Source organism: Barbus barbus (assembly GCF_936440315.1).
Source record: "Barbus barbus genome assembly, chromosome: 18".
Classification (NCBI taxonomy): Eukaryota; Metazoa; Chordata; class Actinopteri; order Cypriniformes; family Cyprinidae; genus Barbus; species Barbus barbus.
This window is the reverse complement of record NC_136746.1, coordinates 3,060,585-3,080,516: the sequence shown is the minus strand read 5'-3', so window position 1 is coordinate 3,080,516 and position 19,932 is coordinate 3,060,585. Positions and strand designations below refer to the sequence as shown.

Sequence of the window (19,932 nt, the reverse complement as noted above, 5' to 3'; positions counted from 1 at the left end):
GGTGTCATTTTTGTCAGTTTTTTAATGAGAAAACGGTGGCATAATGATGATGAACTTGTTTTCTAATGACATATGAAAGAAAGCAGAGCAGAGGTGAAAAAGGAGAGGACATCGATAGAAGAGTATGGGCAGTTGAGGTCCCTGTTGAAAAAAATAGCATATGCTGGTTAGGTATGTTTTGAAGCATGGCTGCTGGTTTGAGCTGGTGCTTAACTGGTCATGAGCTGGTTTAAAGGGGACCTATTATGCAAAAATCACTTTTATAAGGTGTTTGAACACAGTTGTGTGGTCGCAGTGTGTGAAAATAATACTATATAGCCTAATTATACTATAATACTATATATATATATATATATAGGATTTTTCCCCTCAGTGACGTGAACAGAGGGAGAATCTGAAACAGCTCTTTTTGAGATGTTTAGTTTTATTAAAAAATTAGTTGGTTTTATTAAAAAATGAGGATTTATACCTATAATGTTAAAAATCCTAATTTTTTAATAAAACTAAACATCTCAAAAAGAGCTGTTTCAGATTCTCCCTCTGTTCACGTCACTGAGGGGAAAAATCCTGCCCATTTGTGACGCTCTCTGCTCTATTAGCATAAACACAGCCCTGAGTGAGACACTGCGGTCCACCATTACTGGAGATATATAATCTCCATAATCTCCCCCCATCTGAGCCGAGGACACTGTAGTTAAATTTCATTTTCAAAGGAAATATCCCGGAAAAAATCGGTAAAGTCCCCTAAATGTTTAGGAATCAATACCAACACTTCGTGCACGAACGTCAGCTCCAGACAAAGTTTCATGCGTTTGTTTTCCAAATTGTCTTTCTGAAAGAGCTTCTTGGCTCTCTGTAAGGCTTATTGCTAAAGCTATCATTGTCTCGTGTGTGTTTTCACTGATGCTGCCTTCACGTGCTATCTGAATGATTGTGAATAGGAATGTGGTAGTTAAAAGTTGCAAATGAAAGCAATGTGAGTCGATCGCTTGAAGTTATCGAGCTCATAATCAGAAGAGGGACTTATAAAGTTTGTGATATCATGAGACCAGCTACGTTGCTCCCCGTCTGTGTAATTAATAAACGCCACTTTATTATACACAGTACAATCAGATGACTGACTTTGAAACCGAGTACGTTTTCTGTAAAGATAACAGGATTGTATTAATAGTGAAATGTTTATTTGCAAAGGCTAGCATTGCTAATGTGGAGCTGGAGCTCTTGAAGCTCTGCCCTCTTCTCCAGGAGAAACAGCTCACTCGCATTTAAAGCAACACACTCAAAACAGCGCGTTTTGGCTTGGTCCCTAAAAGTGGCAATTTTAACAAGCTGTAAAAATGTATCTGTGGGGTATATTGAGCTAAAACTTCACATATATGCTCTGGGGACATCAGAGACTTATTTTACATCTTGTAAAAAGGGTCATAATAGGTCCCCTTTAAGCTGGTCCTAAGCAACCAGCTAAGGACCAGCTTAAACCAACTCAAACAAGCAGTCATGCTTCAAAACATATGCTGTTTTTTTTTCAACAGGGGTAGCCAATCAATGAATGCAGGATGAATGGTGGATGATGTTGCCACAAAAAAAATATAATTTTATTTAATCCATGCTTAAAAAAATTTAGTTAAATGTTAACAATAAATAACTGATAAATAGTTTTTTAATACAGTTTACATATGTGCAACCAATAAACTTTGATTTTGACAATATAATAATGCCTAATGACGTAACATGGATGAGGACATTAGTTTGGCGCTGAAACTCACCCTCTGGGTCCAGCAGTCGGGCCACACCAAGCTGTTCGGCCACACCAAACGCTTGCTCTAGGTTGGATCTGCTACTTTGTGTTGATACTCTGCTCATATCGACCAGGTCGGGCCTGAATTAAGACAGAACCGTGACAATACAATCTTATTCCACAGTCTCTGCATGTCTGATATCTTTCAGTGTCAGATAAGATCTTGCTTTAATCAAAAAGTGTTTGATTGATGATGACAGACATTTTCATTTACTCAAACTGACTCTGGAGTAACACTAGGTTTGTGTAAATCCCCAGAGGAAATCAATGTCAGGACTGTGTCAAAGACTTAATCAAGGGACATTATTCATATAAAGAGCATATAAGGAACAATTACATTTAGCATTGAGGAAATGAAGTCTACTTTAGGACAGCTATCTTACCAGCCCCCAAAACAGGCTTCGTTTTCTTCAGGAAAAATAGGATTTCTTTCTAGGGTCAAATATGAGCCAGCCATGGGTTCGTGAGATTCACTCATAAGGATCATTATTAACTCATTACTAAACCCCCGACTGACAGGAACAGTCATGGCTAGAAATATCTTTGCACAAAAAAGTAAATATTTCGAATCGAGGTCATCTGAAAACTGTCTGTTAGGAAAAAAGACATTTCATCAAACAATAAAGAGCAGGTTATGACTACAATAGCACAACAGATCATTCTAAGAACAGAGATGAGAAATAAAGCTATATGTGCATGTACAGTAAAGCTCTGAAACATCGCTCGTAACCCATGTCGCGTCTATGATGCAATAATTTATTTCGGAGTGAAACAGGATTTTAAAGAAATTAGGGAAAGACTTAGTGTTCTCCATCTGTAATTGACTGGATGGTGAAAAGTACCTATTTACATGTGTCACTGCATGTACTTTCTCAAACCAGATATACAGTTATGACTATAACACTCCCTCACATCTTTATTTCTTTAACATTTACAAGTGTAAGTTGGCCCTATACGACAGGTGTTTAAAGGGGGGGGCTAGATGACAAAACATTAACTGAAGTTTTTACATTTTCTATGAAAGATTTGTATTTCTTTAAAATAGCGTGAACTGAGGAACCATAAACAGTAATTTTGACATAATGTTGTCTTTACTGGATGTGAAGACAGTAGACAGCAAGACAACTCACTAAGTTTTTAAACAGAGCCTATGTGTTTATATACATACAAATACAAATAAGACAGCTTAACATAGTTTACCCAAAAAAAAACATTACTTACACAATCATGCATATTTGGACATGGAATTTTTTGGGGAAATGAACATTGCTGAGCTGTTACCTGTACTTATGAATAATAGCATTGAACAGTCGTCCATCCCTCCACGAGGTAGTGAAGTTGTCACAGCGGACGCCTACATAGCCTTCGGTCATCTGCTTGGACCACAGCAGAAGTCTCTCCTTAGCTGTCATGTCCTCGGACTCTCCTGTCACGTGGATGTCCGAGATCTGCAGGCAGGAAATAACATCTGTTATAACATATAAGAGTCTTCTTTTCAAACCTTGTCTTATTTAAAACTGTGTAAAGAAATGGTCATTTTGTAACAATTTTTAAATTGATTTAAAAATAACTGTTATATAGCAGAATCACACCTTTTCTTAAAAGAATTGCACTCTCTTTAAATTAATGTAGTTTTTATCATAATGTAAATTCAAGAGTTTAGAATAAAGAATGAATAAATATACATTTCTCGTGTACATACAGAAAATTCATTAACTGTTTTTATTATAATTATTTCACCTCTATGTAAATACATGTGAAAATTGCAAGAATGTCATTTTAAAAAGAGATCCTCACAGCAGTAATATAAAGACTTTCTGCACCCCAGTGTAGCACATAGCAGATATGTATTTGCATCATGTGTAGTAACAAATGCAGTCTATCGTATAATAACATTGCATATAAATATAATAAAAGCTATAGTATTTATTATATTGCGCATTTTGGATGTCTTCCTTATCTGCTACACCCACTGCAATTCAACAAGACTATTTAAGTGCAAGTATTTACACCTGGGTGCCAATAGCCACTCCATAATAAAAATATGATCACTTGTGAGCAAGCAGTGTATGGCAAGCCATGTTGACTTTTATTCCTTCTCAGCATATGAATTCTTCATATCAACAATTCAGTTTTTACTAGTTAAAATGCTAATTCTTGATATCAGGAATTATATTTCTACTAGTGACAATGTTAATTCTTCATATCAACAATGACATTTTCACTAGTTAAACTGCTAATTGTTGATATCAAGAATAAAATTGTTGATATCTGTAATTGTATTTTCACTAGTTAAATGTCACCATAGGCTGCCATTCAAAATCAATTGTTGATATCAAGAAATTTGAAATTGAAGTTGAAATTCCAATTTCACATCTCAGAAATGCAATTCTTACTAGTAAAAAGGTCTATTCTTGATATCATCAATTGAATTCTTGATATCAACAATTTAATTGTCACTAGTGACAATGTTCATTTCTGATATCTGAAAATGTATTTCTGATATCAACAATTTAAATCTTGATATCACCAATTTAATTCTTGATATCAGAAATGAACATTGTCACTAGTGACAATTAAATTGTTGATATCAAGAATTCAATTGATGATATCAAGAATAGACCTTTTTACTAGTAAAAATGTAATTATTGATATCAAAAATTATATTTCTACTAGTAAGAAATACAAAGGTGATATGTGCATTTAGAATTGTAACTAGTAAGAAATGCATTTTTTATATCTGTAATAGTCTTGTCGCCCTTTTAACATTTAAACATATGTATTGTTGATGTCAGGAATTCCTTTTTGGATATGTGCATAATTTATGACGAGTGCCGCCCTTTATGAAGGTTTATGGCGGATAGACGACAAGGTACAGAGCCCAAAAGAGAACGGCACATTCGATTGCCCTCTCATGAAAATAAAACGCTCCTGTAGGCTATTTTTAATAATTATCTTGTTTTCATTTAGGCAGAGGCTACTTACAATAACTCCGCCTACCAACGTGTCGTAGGGTTAGAATACTACAAAAAACTTTCGAACGCTGTTAGTTTCAGTGGCGCAGGTAGTAAAACAGAGCAGTTGCTTTTTGACGCGATCGACTTGGGTTCGATTCCGTCTTCTACCGAACTCACTCTACTCTCTTTTCACATCCCGTATCACATCGGAAAGGCATTTATTTTCAGTAAAAATTTTGGAAATAATGGAAAATAACTGAATGGAAAATAACGTGATTATTGGTTAAGGGTAGGGTTAGTTGTAGGGGCGGCATCCAGTTAATAATCTTAATACAAATTATAATTTACACTCAATACGTTATTATTGTCAGGGTTCTGTCACTTCGGTCTAGTTTATTCATGGTTTTGTGACGGAGCCCTGACACTCCCTTCTTGTCTTGTTTTCTGGTGAGCGTGCGGCTTCAAGTGTGCTCGAGCTGCGCGCTCTCTCGTCTGCGTGCTCTGTTTCATGTTGGGGCGTGGTCTTCGGATCCCGGCACTCCTGTCTTGTTCAGACTCAGTTCTGGTTTCGTGTCGGGGTTCGGACACTCACGCTCCAGGTTTGTTCTCGCTGTGGGAGCGTGCGATTTCGAGTTCGCTCGGGCCGTGCGCTGCTCTGTTCTCTGTGTGTGTGTGTTTTGTTTGGCACGCGGTTTGGGTTTCGGCCGCGTGCTTTCTTGTTTTGCTCTGTGTTGCACGCAGCTTGTGTGTTTTTTCACTGGCTGCGTGCTTTCATGTTTGTTTTTGTGTGAGCACATGGCTTGTCTTGTTTAGTTCTATGTGCCATGTGCTCTCATGCAAATTGTCTTGACCCCACCCACCTTGTATCCTGATTATTGGTTAATTTGCCCCACCTATGTTTTCTCGTTACCCTCCTCATTTGCTCCCTTTATAATCTCCTTGTGTTTGCAGTCCTGTGCCAGTTCGTCGTCGTCTTTACCCGGTGTGAAGTCCTGTCCTTGCCCTGCCCTGCCCTGCCTTGCCTTGCCTTGCCTTGCCCTGCCTTGCCTTGCCTTGCCCTGCCCTGCCCTGCCCTGCCCTGCCCTGCCCTGCCCTGCCCTGCCCTGCCTTGCCCTGCCTTGCCTTGCCCTGCCCTGCCTTGTCCTGCCTTGTCCTGCCTTGCCAGTCTGTTTTCCCCTAGGGGTAGTTTTTGTTGTTTATTTTATTTTATTATTAATAAAGCCCAAATTTTCCTCCTGCATTTGAGTCCTTGCTCTATCCCTGCACCCAACCCTGACAATTATTGTATACTGTTTTATAATGTAGCCTACTACAATACTGAGGTGCAGATATCGCCCACTATTTGCATCAAACAACTATTACTACAAGAAAATATTACTATTATTAAATAGTGTAAATATAACCTATTGCTAAGAAAATATGCTATTTTCACTTAGTGTAATTAGAATTCATTGTATTCACTGAATTCAAATAGCCGCTGCCAAATCAAATTCTAAACTATCAGCCGTTTCAACTGGAAGATGAAGGCTGTGATATTAATATTATCCACTAGAGGGAGCCAGTAACAGAATAAGGAATCTTCTAAGCCTACTCTCTACACCCCCCACCACAGTTTTATTGAAAATAAATGCAATCAATGTGTATAACCGTAGTGTATGCTCATAGAGCATTACATGTTTGTTGAATGAACCAGATGGGCAAGACTACATAATTCTTATTAAATCGTTGTCCATTCCACTCCGAAGCCACTACAACTGAGAGACTGTTATTCATGTCTTATCATTAACGCAACATTGAACATAACGAGACAGAGATGAGATAGAGGTTCAATAGACTTTATCATTCATCTTGTCCACCGATACTTCAAGAACTGGACAACATGTTATTTAAAAATAATGCAAGTATAAGGATATTACATTGTATATCACGTTTGGTCCCAATGGTCAAGAAAATCCGAGCCGAGAGTGCAAATATGTCGGCTCATCAAACGTGTCGGTGTTATAATAAATAATCAAAATGTACAGTAAAAAAAATTAAATAAAAAATCCGCACCTGCCTTTAAACAAAGACAAACGCCGGCACGAATTTGGGCACACAATATGACAACTCGTCCATGTAGCCTAAATACAGCGATATTAAAAAAAAAAAAATTCTAAAACTTTAAAATCCAGCAAAACGTTCAAACTTTGTATGCATTATTATGTTTTATTTTTCATTTTGGTTGTATGTTTTATTTGATGTATTAGAAGAAAGAGTAATGAAACCAAAAGTAAACATGAAAAAATTACATGAAGTAATTTTTTATGTTATGGCTAAATTAATGCCTTGTTCATTTTTCTTTTAATTATCCGAAGGACTTGGTGGCCAATAAAAAGAAACAGGATAAAATTCCTTTTTTTTAAACCATTAACAAAAAATAAATAAATAAATCCAGTCATAATTTCATGTTTCAGTGACAAAACAAATAAATAAAGAAGTCGTTTCTGCGCATGGACGTTCTTCAGCCATCTTTGGATTTTGGATTAATATTCATGAACTCATTACCATAGATATTCTTACTAGTGAAAATGGCATTTGTAGATATCTCTAAAAGTGTTTTTTACTAGTTCAAATGTTAAGATATCAGTAATTCTATTTTCACTAGTTGCAAGGGCAATTTCAGATATCAACTGCCTTTGTTGATATCAATAATTATTTTGTTACTAGTAAAAATGTGAATTCTTGATATCAGTAAATGCATTGCAACACGTTACATTTGTTATTTCTGATATCTGAAAATGCATTTCTGATATTAATATAATTTCTGATATCTAAAATGACTTTCTTACTAGTAACAATCACATTCATGATATCAGAAATGATCATTGTCACTAGTGACAATTTAATTGTTGATATCAAGAATTAAATTGCTGATATCAATAATTAAAACCAACACATATTAAAACCAACAGCTTAGTAATCATTCACAGCTTCCTAAGTGCACAATACATGTACGTGCTGACATTCAAGTCAACTCAAAAAAATCTGCCAGCCAGTGTAATTATAGCTTGTGAGAAGTCAGCAGAGCGCATGGTGTGTAGACTGTGGGTGTGGAAAGACTGAGCTATTAAACCAAGAACCAAACACACCAAAATATGTCAGCTCTGACTAACCACTGCAATGTCTCTCAAGATGAAACTCTCAGAGTTTCTAGATGCTGGTGGGTCAATATAGCTAAAATAGTCACAGCTATGGCACACAGTACCTGTTACTAGCTACATCACAGGGCAACACAGTACTATTCCCTATATCATGTATCTGCGATTTCACAGGCTGATGATAGAACGATATTAAAATTGAGCATATCGCCCAACACTAGTAGAGAGCATGGCACTAATAGTGTCACGGTCCCTGATTCCCAAGGAATGCAAGAACTGATCAAATGCATGCAGTCACTTGGGATAAAAGAGTCTACCAAATGCAAAAAAGTAAAAGTAATTATAGTTGGCCTAAATGGCCTAAACAATAACGCAATCAAGGCTGTTGTTTAACTATATTCACATCAGAATTACCATAAATACGAGATTAAAATCATTTACGTTCTTGTAGAACTCAAAATAACAACTTGTAAACTCTGACTTTTCTGAGAGCCCCGACCTGCGCAGACTGACCACTACAAAGTCACAGGTTGTCATCTAGCAATTATGGCAATTACAACATGGAGTAAACCTGGCATGTATCATGAGTAAAGGGTGTATGATGTTTTGCAGATATTATTTCTTAAGTAATGTTACACAAATTGTAGCGTTTGGCATCTCGCATGTTTACAGATGCTGCTATTACCTCCTGGTGTTCAGTAGAAGCATGTTTAAGATCTTGTTGGACAGTCTCCAAAGTAGCCTGGGAAACTAAGCCTCCCGAGCAAGTGTGGGCCCTCCTCCGCTTCCTGTGCACTTGAGTGTCCCATATAATTTTGGAGAACCCCTCCATGTTTTCCACACTGCTCCTCGAGGAGCTTTTTCCTCTCAGTGTCTGGAGCATATGTTCCACCGCACCAAAACTCACCGCCCTCCTCAACTGCCTCCGCAAGAGTTTCTTTTCCAAGAGCCCATCCTTTGAGGCAATGCTTTTGGAGCTCTTGGTGACCCCACGTAGATTATGCTCCGCAGTAGGCCTGCTTTTGTCCTTATCCATCTGATGAACACCTGGTCTTCTGCCAGTTTTACCTCGGAGAACTGGGACTTCTCCAACATAGACCCCATGGCTGATACTGGGCTGCCTGGGCCTTGGAGTCTCATCTTGCTCCGAGTTCAACGTACCAACCTGACTAAGGGAATTACTACCAGATGTGACATCCTCCAGGTCATCACTCCTACAGCTCTCGACTCCATGGCTTCTCAAAGAGTCAGTAGCACTGAACTCTGCGGATTTCCTCTTCTTCCTCCTTTGAAAGTACCGGCGTCCACTGAGCTCCTTTGGTGCAGGGCTGATTGGAGCTTTCGTGGGATCAACATAACACTCCTCTTTAGAGCCCCGCACACATCCACACATATTACCCATGGCACTCGCTCATACTAACAAGGCTGCCCATCAAGAAAGTTTCACTTTTTCCTGTCAGCTGTAAACAAGGTCGGCAAGTTCAAGAGTTTCATATCCCAGGAAATAACAGCCATCTTTTCCCCTGCAAGTGCTTCGGTTACGGAGGTGATGTCAGACGAATAGTCCCAATATCCAAAGCGGAGCAGATGATATGAATCCCTCTGAGACTCAAACAAACAAACTTCTGCTTCCTGTATTGAACCGGCCTCGCTCCACAGCCCGACCCTTTCTTCTCACGCTGCCAACACACTGAAATCTCAGTGACCTTTGAAACGGCACCCTTTGCCCTGATCCTCCAGAACAAACACTATATAGATCGAGCAAGCAACAGAAACTAGCACTGCTGTCACAGCTGAGGAAACGTCACAGTCCTCATGTGATGTGTAAACACAGCCACCCCCGGAGCCCTGCTGGTGTTGAGTTTCCCCAGGCTGACTCCAGCTCTATGTCCTCAGCGGTCGGAGGCTGGAGAGAGAGAGAGAGAGAGAGGGAAAAGGGAGGGGAGTGGGACAGGCTCTCATCCGTTCCCTGATGGTAACCGTGTGCCTTGTGTGAGAGCTCTGCTCAGCAAGTTGAGTCATTCGATTAGGACGCACCAGGCTGAGAGAGAGAGTCATGGCCTGTCATGTGGCCTTTAAAAATAACAGGACAACGTGGCAAACTGTGCTGTACCAGACGACAAAACTTTCTGTTTGCTCTTCAATCTGGCTCGAAACAAGAGCAAAGCTTTCAGAAGGATCACGTCCAGCCCGTAAAACAAACAAACATAACCAGTGGTCATAGAAATGAAAGATAATAACTTATATTGGCTACATAAACTCATTTGGAGTCATAGTTGTAAAATATAATAAGATATAGTCCAAACATTCATTTAAAGTTAATTAGTAGTGTTTGCTAAGGCAAGAATTACTAATTAGGCTAATTTGTTTGAGGGATCTCACACAAGGGGCCAGACTTACTAACAGCTCGTTCCAGTGCAAACTATATTTTGGCATTACTGAAGACACACTGAAGACATGAAAAGGCGTGGACATAGTTATTTCTGCTGCATATGCATTTGTAGGAGTTTCTCTTTAAGATGCAACATTAATGGGAGGAGAGTATTTAAATGAAGCAAGCTAGCTGATTTACTAAGGTTTGCAGTCGTCAGTTTACTGGTATTTGCACCATTATTTATCTCCTCAAAAAATAATGTATTAAGTAATTTTGCATCTATGTTGTTAGTAGTTTATCCACACATTATCATCGGTTCTGCTTGTTTGTGACCTTGCGCTAATTTGTGCTGCTCTTGGTAGATTGCATCTGTAAGGAAATGCTATGTCTGCGTCTGTGTTCTTTAATGTGCTCATTGTCAGTAGATCAACTGCAGAACTTTCCACTCCCATCTGTGCTTTTATGAGATTGCACTCTCTTGCTAATTTGTCCTGTTTTGTAAATCTGGCCCAATATGTGCAAATCCTTTTGCCACATCTTACCACTATAATATCACAGAGACTTCAGCATGGATCCCTTAGAAGCTATCTAGAAAATTCTAGAAACAACACGGGAACTGCTGCAGACTGCTTAAATCTTAGCAATAGGGGTGTATTGGTACAAAAAAAAGAAAAAGAAAAAGAAAAACAGGAAAACGGGGCTCAAGTGCATTTTAGGCAGCACACACATCTGACAGGAGGGCAAGCCATTACACTGTATACTTATAAGTGCTTACTGTAAAGTACTTTTCCCATTAACTTTCATTTGCATTTCAGATGAACATCAAAGTATGTCGATATCCGTACAGAGTTCTACATGTGGTTCGTTCAGTGTGCCCAGATCCACTGACAGTAAGAAGTGCTTCCAACAAAGCAAATAACAGAAAAAATGTCATCTGGGCATGTAAGTATCACACCTCCTGTGGGTTGGATCTTGTTTTGGAATAAGCTCTGTCACTTTCCCTTTATGGTTGCAGACTCTTCTCAAACTCATTTCAGGTTGTTTGTTTTGATTCCCCAGAATCAGCGTGGGCTGCTATTTAAACCTGACCTTGTTAAACGGCAACTAGCTGACTAGTTCAAATTCGATGCAACAGCACTATTTAATGAATTCCCATGCCACTGCACAACCACTCCTCAGCATCCACATACGACATGCTAGCCAGGCCTTCTTCTGTGTGGACATGATGTAAACACAGACAAATGAATGACTTTGCCTGGAATTTCCCACCAAATCTGACCCGACAATGCAAAACTCAAATCAATATTTCAGGATTTTTTATTTCAAGTTTTTATATACTAGCTCAGTAACACAACTGTGTTCATTTTTGACCAAAAAATATTCCATAGTGTAGTTTTAAAAACATTAAAGAAAAAAGGAGAGATCAAAGATCACATTGTTGCATATTATTGCTGGAGGCGATATTAATACATCCTCAACTTCAAAGCATGCTTATAAGGCAAAAAAGACAAGCAAACTACTAAAACAACATAAAGGCTAATGCCAGTTTGTTTCAGAGTCAAATGTCTTTGATCGCATGCCAGACAGTATTCAGACGGCAGCTGTGGATATTGTTTTAATGAATAAATGCATTCTCCAAATTCTTTGATTACATTAGTCTTTGCTTGAAGAGATGCAAACAATAGATGTAAAATTTGCATGCAGGGAATTGCAATACTTCATTAGTTGGAAACAGATTGAAAACTGGATACTTGCAAAGACGAGACTGGAGGGCTAAAAAACATGAACACGGTTCAAAAATCATCCCTGAGAGACTAAAGTCTAGGCAGAGCCATCAAAAACAACTCTAAGTGCCCTCTAACTGCGGATCATGAGGGAACAGGCCCACTAGTGCCGCATGCCCAACGGCTCGCGTGAGAGTGACAGCAGCAGGTGCTCCTGCACGGCCCCACGCTACCTGTCAGCAAAGGTTTATGAAGCCAAGCATTATTTAGCACATTCTTTGGCTATGCCCCAGATATCAATTTTTGAGGTGTTTTGTAAGCCTTCAGCCCATTGTGGGCCGTCAGGGAGGCTGGGTCAGTGTGGTTTGCGAGATCGAGGTGCGGTGAAGTTGTTACATTCTGCCGTTCCTGCATTCCCAGAGAAGTGAATCAGAAAGAGCTGTGACGCTCTGGACCCGGGTTGACTTCTGCGACAGGCTACTGCTAAAATGTTTCAATCATAACATCACCTCAAACCAAACATGCAGCCGAGCCAAGGATATTAATATCCTACAGCAGTGAAGGTGGAACAGAGTGTCCAAAATCAGTACAACTCTACAAGAGAATACTCAAACTGGATGCATTTTGCACAACTGTTTTGTTTACACAGTGTCTTTGGTAAAGAAAATGTGATATTAAAAAGGGCAAAGGGATATGATGGTCAATGACCTCCGTCTGATGCATGTGCATAGACTCTAACAATTACAAAGCAGCGCAGACGGAAAGCAGGAACGTAGGACTGCACTCCTCTCCACCTCAGTCTTATATACTGTACATCTCATGCAGTTTCACAGGCTCAGACCTGCAAATGTGCAGCTGCAGCAGAACCTGTGTGTGCACAGATTCTGCAGAAATACTGCGAGAATGTTTTTAAAAACCTGTGGCAAACTTAAAACGCAAAAGAAATTCTCTGCAATTTTCCTCTTCTGCTCAAGATGATTCGTCTAGCATCAGCACTTTTTTGGACTATTTTTGCAATAAAAGCTCTTTCGTTGTGAAAAGCATGGATTATTTTCCATTATTTGGAAGCATACAAAATCTGAATAATTGAGTAAATCATACAAGACAGATCTTATGTTATAACAAAAATATTTTCCATGTTCAGCTACTACATGTTGATGCTAAAATATTGACCTTAATAAATCAATCTCACAATGTAGTTACTAAGGAAAATCACATAATTGAAGATTCTGGCACATCACAGAGTTTCATTAAAACATGAAGGTGCCTTACAGAACATTAATAAACACCGAAGCGGGCGTGAGTATGTGAGTGAACACGCTCTGCAGACTGACAGATACAGCTCACCGTGCTCCACCTACAATTAAACAATCTTCATACCAGAGAACAGGAAAATGAAGACAAACTCTGAATGCTGGCTTGAGGAAGCCTTGCCTGAAAGATGAAAAAGCCTCGCAACCTGAAGTTTATTTATGGACTATCCATAGTGTTATTTATGGACTATATTAGAGTTATATTTATAGTTTTAAAACAATGTGGTTTTATTTGACGGCTGCTAAGGTGTTTTGGCTCGTTTCTAGGGCATTATTAGCAATAGATACTGTAATGTCTCAAGCTCTTTTCAGTAAATATCCACACACCCTTGAGCTAATGTGGGTTTGCACATAGATGTATGACCTCTTGGAATGAACTGCGGTATTGACATGTGACCGCTGTTTCTCATAATGAGGAATAAGCAGTTGGAAATACCTACATCAAGCATCAAAGCCAATAAATAAACAATTCAAATATGTTATGAGACTTGATTGGCTCACCTGAAAGTGCAGAATTATGGTCCATATTAATCCCAATGTCAGTTTTGGGTTTCCGTCCGTTATGTCGTCGTTCCTGATGTTCACCAGCTTCATCTGAGAACACAAGCGTTATACAGTTATGATCAGTGAGATGATAACACAGTCATACAGCGCTCTGCAAATTTTCTATAAAGACTGCTTATATAATGACAGTTTTAGCTTTAATTATGTATTTATTTTATATTAATGCATGTATATACACAGAGAAACATACAAAGCCATATGTAATGAAATTTAAATAACATCTCCAATGCAAGGTTATTGTTTTGGATTCAATTACATGGCTATTTACATCTGATTCAGTTACTTCATTCATTCATTCATCTGTAAATTACATGAGAAATAATTATTTGAAGGCAGATAATACAGTACATGCAACAGCATATATATAAACATTGCGAAGAGTGCTGCACAAATAAATTAGAACTGAAATGAATAAAAATATTTTACATAAAAGTGCATGATGGCAAAAAGTCATTTATAAGGCTGCTATTAGAAATGCATTGGTTTTCCAAACCTAATCTATGCAGCAATCTACTTCTAGACCAGTGGCGGCTGATGGTCTTTCAAAGAGGGGAAGCTCATTTTCGGCCTACATCATAAAAATTGTCCATTTATTTAAACGTAAATTATTTTCAAGAAAATGCTCTGTCGTACCAACTAGGCGTCTTTTCCAGTGACTTGACCAGTGTCCTCTCAATGGCCAGCAGAGCTAGGCTGCTTAAACGGCCTTGGCCCATTGTGTTACGGGTGTAGGACTTGAGCCGCTTTAAACAGGAGAAGCTCCTTTCTACACCTGCAGATGTAGCTCCAATTGTTGCCACTAATGAGAACAGTTTGTAAAGCTGAGGCATTGTACTGTCCAGCTCCATGTCTTTAACCCCCTGGGGTCTGAGGGTGTTTTGGGGGCCTGGAGAAGTTTTGACATGCCCTGACATTTGTGCTTTTTTCAGTTTCTTATAAATATATAAATGGCTACTAACACTGTAAACAGCAAAAACAGGGCTACAATAATATGTTAGCAGCACTTATGTACTTGATTTTGTTTTTGAGAAAACAACGTTTATGCATGGTTAGTGAAAAACTAACATGAAGTCACTGAAATAAGGCCATAAAAAAAAACATACAGAACATTTGTTCACAAGACTTCTGAGAACTGGATCTTGTAGCCTAGAATTTTTGCTTCAAAATAATGTGAAAATCATCTTGTTTATTTGCTCACAAAAAACAATATATTGATTTTTTGAGTAAAAAGGGTCTATGCGAGAAGGCGTCAACCTTCACATTCACACCTGAGAAGACAGGCCTGCATAACGAGCTTCATAATGAGCCATTTAGTCAAGTATGTGACTGAGAGGAAGAGTTACAAGAAAGAATATGAGGACAAAATACATTTTAATATTTTTTTTTTGTAGTTTATTAAGTATATATTTAGCTATCACACAAAATAACTTGAGATTCACTTGTGAGTGCAGTTAAACATTTTATTAGGAACAATCAAAGCTGTCTTTTCAGCATCATTACTCTAGTCACATGATCCTTCAGAAATCATTCTATTCAGATTTGCTGCTAAAAAACATTTATTATTATGTTGAAAAGAGCTATTATTTTTTTGATGAATAGAAAGTTGAGAAGAACAGCATCGTTTGTAACATGATACATGTCTTTATCATCACTTGTGTGCTAAATAAAAGTTTTAATTTCTATATATGCTGTCTCCAAGCTTTTTTCATAGTGTATATTGTTTATGTGCTCTGAAGGGGAAAAAGCAACAACACATTTAGAAATTCTGGGTTATTTCTCTCAGCAGATCTTCTTCCAGAAACAGAAAGTATCCGGGATGAACTTGTTTGTTTCCGCTGACAGCGTTAGATATAATGAGTTGACATCGCATTGGTTTCATATGGATTACTTTAACATACAATATTTGTTTTTGTATTCATGTTGTTTTATTTACGTGTCTGTGAAGAGGTGACAGAGACAGAGCACCCTGTTTATTTTCTCTATTTTTTTAAAAGCACATTGTTTTGTTGTTATTATGACTATAGGGTCTAATAGGTCTATTAAAATATTTGATTCTTTTTGTAAAAGACTTTGTCTAGTTTTTCAGAGTGCGAACCATCTACAGTCTCTATTATGACTATACACAAATGAAAGTAGACCCTTTGCAGTTTCAAATGATACCTTGCTCTTATCTATACCATCAAAACTCGTGGAGTATTTTTAGTTAGCTTCGCTTCATAAAGAAAAGCGTGACAGCCCGCACCGGTGGGTTAAGGAACACCAAGTAATCACAGCTTTCTCCTGTTATGATGAACATTGGCCAGCAATTTCGCCAAGCAAATACCAAGAAATGGGTTGAAGCAGTTCGTCAGTCCGCTATGGGACTGAGCTCGAATAGCTTCAGCATCAGCGACTTCTTATAGGACACAATCGCTGTCAATTAAAAGGAGATGCAGTCTTTCGACAAACCCTCCAATCGTCACGCAGAAGCCCGGAGTCCAGCCCCGCCCACTCCTCCATTCACCCCCAGAGATGCTGAGCGTCCGGGGGCGGGACATAATCGCAGCATTTATCCAATGACTGTCTAGTTTCAAAGCACTGAAAAAGACTGTTCAAAGCAGGGGTAGACAATAAGGGAAATTTGCCACTGGCCCTCCGGGCCAGTGTCTTTTGAAGTTCACTGGCCCAGGTCAACGCGTCGGGTATTGATCCCAATAATCACGAAAAAGAACAGTTTGCTTGAACAACATGAATAGCATTTATTTTTTTTAAGGTAGGTTTAGTGCAAAGTGCAGCAAAACTGTGCAAAAACATGAAACAAGTGCAAATAAACCTATTGCATAGGATTCATTCTCCGTAGTCACACAGCAATTCATTATATTATGTTCATACCATAGGTTTCATACACGTTAACTTTTCTCTAACTTACTTGTCTGCATATGTGGGCATTGATCTGCAGAGCTCACAGTAAACCTCTTTTTTTTCTTGATCATAGCCCAGCTAGGGGTGGGCGACATGGGAAAAATATATCACTTTTTTTTTTTTTTTAAATATCACGATTCACGGTTTTATCACGATTCTTTGTCATGTTGGTTTTACAAGTTGTCTGAGCATTACAGCCAAACTAGAAAGACAAAGCCTTTCAAGGTAACAAAAACAAAAAAAAAGACATGGCAGATATTTAGGCCAAAGTGGGCGAAGATAAAAATCTTTGTCATCATTCTATCTTTCTTATTAAAAAATAAGAACAAAGATACAAATTACAAATACACATAATATACAAATAAAACAAACAGTGCTTTATTTTCAGGTACAATAGGTGTATTTAGCAGAGCATTCAATGAAATTGAATGAACAAATATAGAAATAAAACACTAGATAGACTGATTCCTAAAGCAACTGTATTAAAGATTTTCAGTCAAGAATAGTGAGTGATTTTTCTCTTTGCGTTTTGTTAACGTTAAATGAATAGTTCCCCCAAAAATAAATATTCTGTCATCTGTCTGTCAATTCTGTCATGATGTTTTATTTTTATACCATCATTTACTCAAAAGTTGTTTTAAACCTGAATGAGTTTGTTTCTTCTGCTGAACATAAATGCTATTTTGAAGAAGGTGGAAAACCAATCAGCTGCTGGTCCTCAGTGACTTCCATAGGATTTTTCTTTCCTACTATCAAAGTCAATGTGGACCAGCAACTGTTTGGTTACCCTCATTCTTCAAAATATCTTCTTTTGTGTTCAGCACAAGAAATTAATAGAGGTTTGGGACAACATGTGAGTGAGTAAATAATGACAGAAATTAAATTTTAGGGTGAACTATCCCTTTAATGACAGTCGACAGCATGTTTAATGTCCTGTCCCTTTAAGAGCTGCACGCATCTAATATACAGGCATGCATCTGTTTCTCTCTTAACTATTTACTTTCATTTTAGAGATAACCAACTGAGTCTGTATGTAAACCTTGTGTGTTTTGACAGTATTAGCGCAAAAGATAACTTAGTTGACTAATCAGGCGCTGTTAGACAGGCTTTTTAGCGCGCGTGCTTCAGGTGTATGTGCTCAGAACAAGCGCACGTCAGACCAGCGCGCGAATTAAACATTTAACCAGCAAGGCTTGTGTGCAAATAATGTACTTTTGCGATCGTGAATAAGTGCAGTGTCCTGTCAGAGTAACTCTACTGCTGTATGTCGTGTTGTACTGTATATAGAGACGGAGGCACCAGAACTGTATTTGACATAATGTGTGCTGTAGCACGATACTACGATATTTATTCAAAAGCAGATCGTGGAGACATTTTTATCGTCCACGATCAAAAATCTTCATATCGCACACCCCTAAGCCCAGCCAATTCCAGCGGTCTCGCCACTGGGGCTGAAACTTTCTCTGCCTTTTCTTTTCGTATTCCCTTTCGCTTTCCCTCAATTCCTCTGGTGATTTTCTCTTCCTTGCCTTCTCTTTTTTTACCCGGCGTTTGGCCGGGTGATGGGGGTTTCAGAAACATGTAGCCTAGCTTAATAGTAGCAGCAGTGTGCAGTTTGCGCGCGTAACCGCGGGAGCGAGCAAGGCGGTGCAGACGTCACGGAGCGCATAAACCGCTGCATCTGTAACTGTCGGGATCACGTAACGTGTTAGCGGTGGTTACCGAGACGATTTAACAGAAATCAAAACACAGAACCACAGGTAATTAATGTGAAATTAGACTTTTTTTAATCGAGGCATTATTTTTACTGGCCCCACCGGGCTAGTGGTTGGAGCGATCTGGTGGCCCTGACGGTTTTAAAAGCACGTCCGGGCCACCGGGCCAATTATATTGTCGACCCCAGCAAAGCAGCCCCATTGAAGTCAACGGACGCTAGGCTTCAACAGGGAAATACACTGACGCTACGGGAATATATGAGAAGGAAATCGAGTCACCTGCTATATGTAGCTGATTCTGAACGAACTCGTCTTTGAGATGAACGTGTTCTAACGCATTTTTAATCAATAAAATGTTAACACAATAGTACATATTTGATCATTAATTTTTTGACATTATAGGGAAAGCCGAGCTTCCCTTGCAGTCTTAAAGAAATCCCCACTGTTCTAGACTATAAACAATTCTAACAGCAATAAATCTATAACAAACACTGTGCTACTTGCAGCAGTGATGTATCATTGTCAGTGCCTCACCACAAGAGGGCACTAGAGGACAGGATTTTAATTTAGGGCATAGAGACTAAGGCCTTTTCTCAAACGGAAGGCTCCATCCTCCGGAGGTCGCATTTGTAGGCCGCATACGTCATAAAGAAGATCTTATTTTAGAATATTAACAGTTATAAATTTGACTATTATTCTTAGTTAAGAGTAAATTGTTGTAATATGCTTTTGACTAAAAATGTAATGCTCGGTTAACTGAAATAAACCGTATGCAGCCTACAAATGCGACCTCCGGAGGATGCAGCCCTCCGTTTGAGAAACAGCCTAAATGCTTACCTAAGAAATGAACAGCTCCATATCTAAATTCTGATTGAAGCCACTGTGACATTATTTATAAGAATGTGTCAGGTTTCTAGGCTGCTTGGCAATGCTACACCGACTGCAGGCATGTTAACTATGATCTGGTGAATTGCTGAATCCAATTTGAATTTTAATTTATAATTGCAAACTTTTTTGAACACTGGTGTCTGAAGTATTGACCATTAACCATTGTTTTGAGTCATACAAAAGATCAGCTCCTTACTATGATAAAATCACTGTAACACACAGACTGGCTTATTATGTAAATATTTATATATTTTAATGCTAATAGTCAAAATAAAACAAAGAATGTGAGTTATGTGAAGTTCATCATAATTCATCTTCCGTGATGACTATTTCTAAACTTACCAACAAACTGAAACCATATTTATTCTTAGATAAGGCATTTAAACATATGGTCTATTTAAGCAAGTACAAATGAGAGGTCATTTGTGAATTCAGAGGTCAAAGTTTGCTTCCTCATGTGTCACGTATCATCTTGAGCATAACTGCATGTATTTGTCTTTTTACAGATCAGATGTTTCTTTTTTTGCCCATTGAAATGAATGGTTATCTATAGTACCCAGG

General features: G+C 38.4%; 1 protein-coding gene across 1 annotated transcript in view; it reads right to left on the bottom strand.

Moving 5' to 3' along the window:
- Nucleotides 1-19,932, bottom strand: part of LOC306883957 (dystonin-like) — a 174,814-nt gene that overhangs the window by 98,922 nt on the left and 55,960 nt on the right. Inside the window, exons 8-10 of the mRNA XM_079439506.1 lie at nucleotides 13,805-13,897; nucleotides 3,080-3,246; nucleotides 1,767-1,879 (exon numbers count right to left, since the gene is read on the bottom strand). Coding sequence (XP_079295632.1) covers nucleotides 1,767-1,879; nucleotides 3,080-3,246; nucleotides 13,805-13,897 — 373 coding nt within the window. The remainder of the gene's footprint in view (nucleotides 1-1,766; nucleotides 1,880-3,079; nucleotides 3,247-13,804; nucleotides 13,898-19,932) is intronic.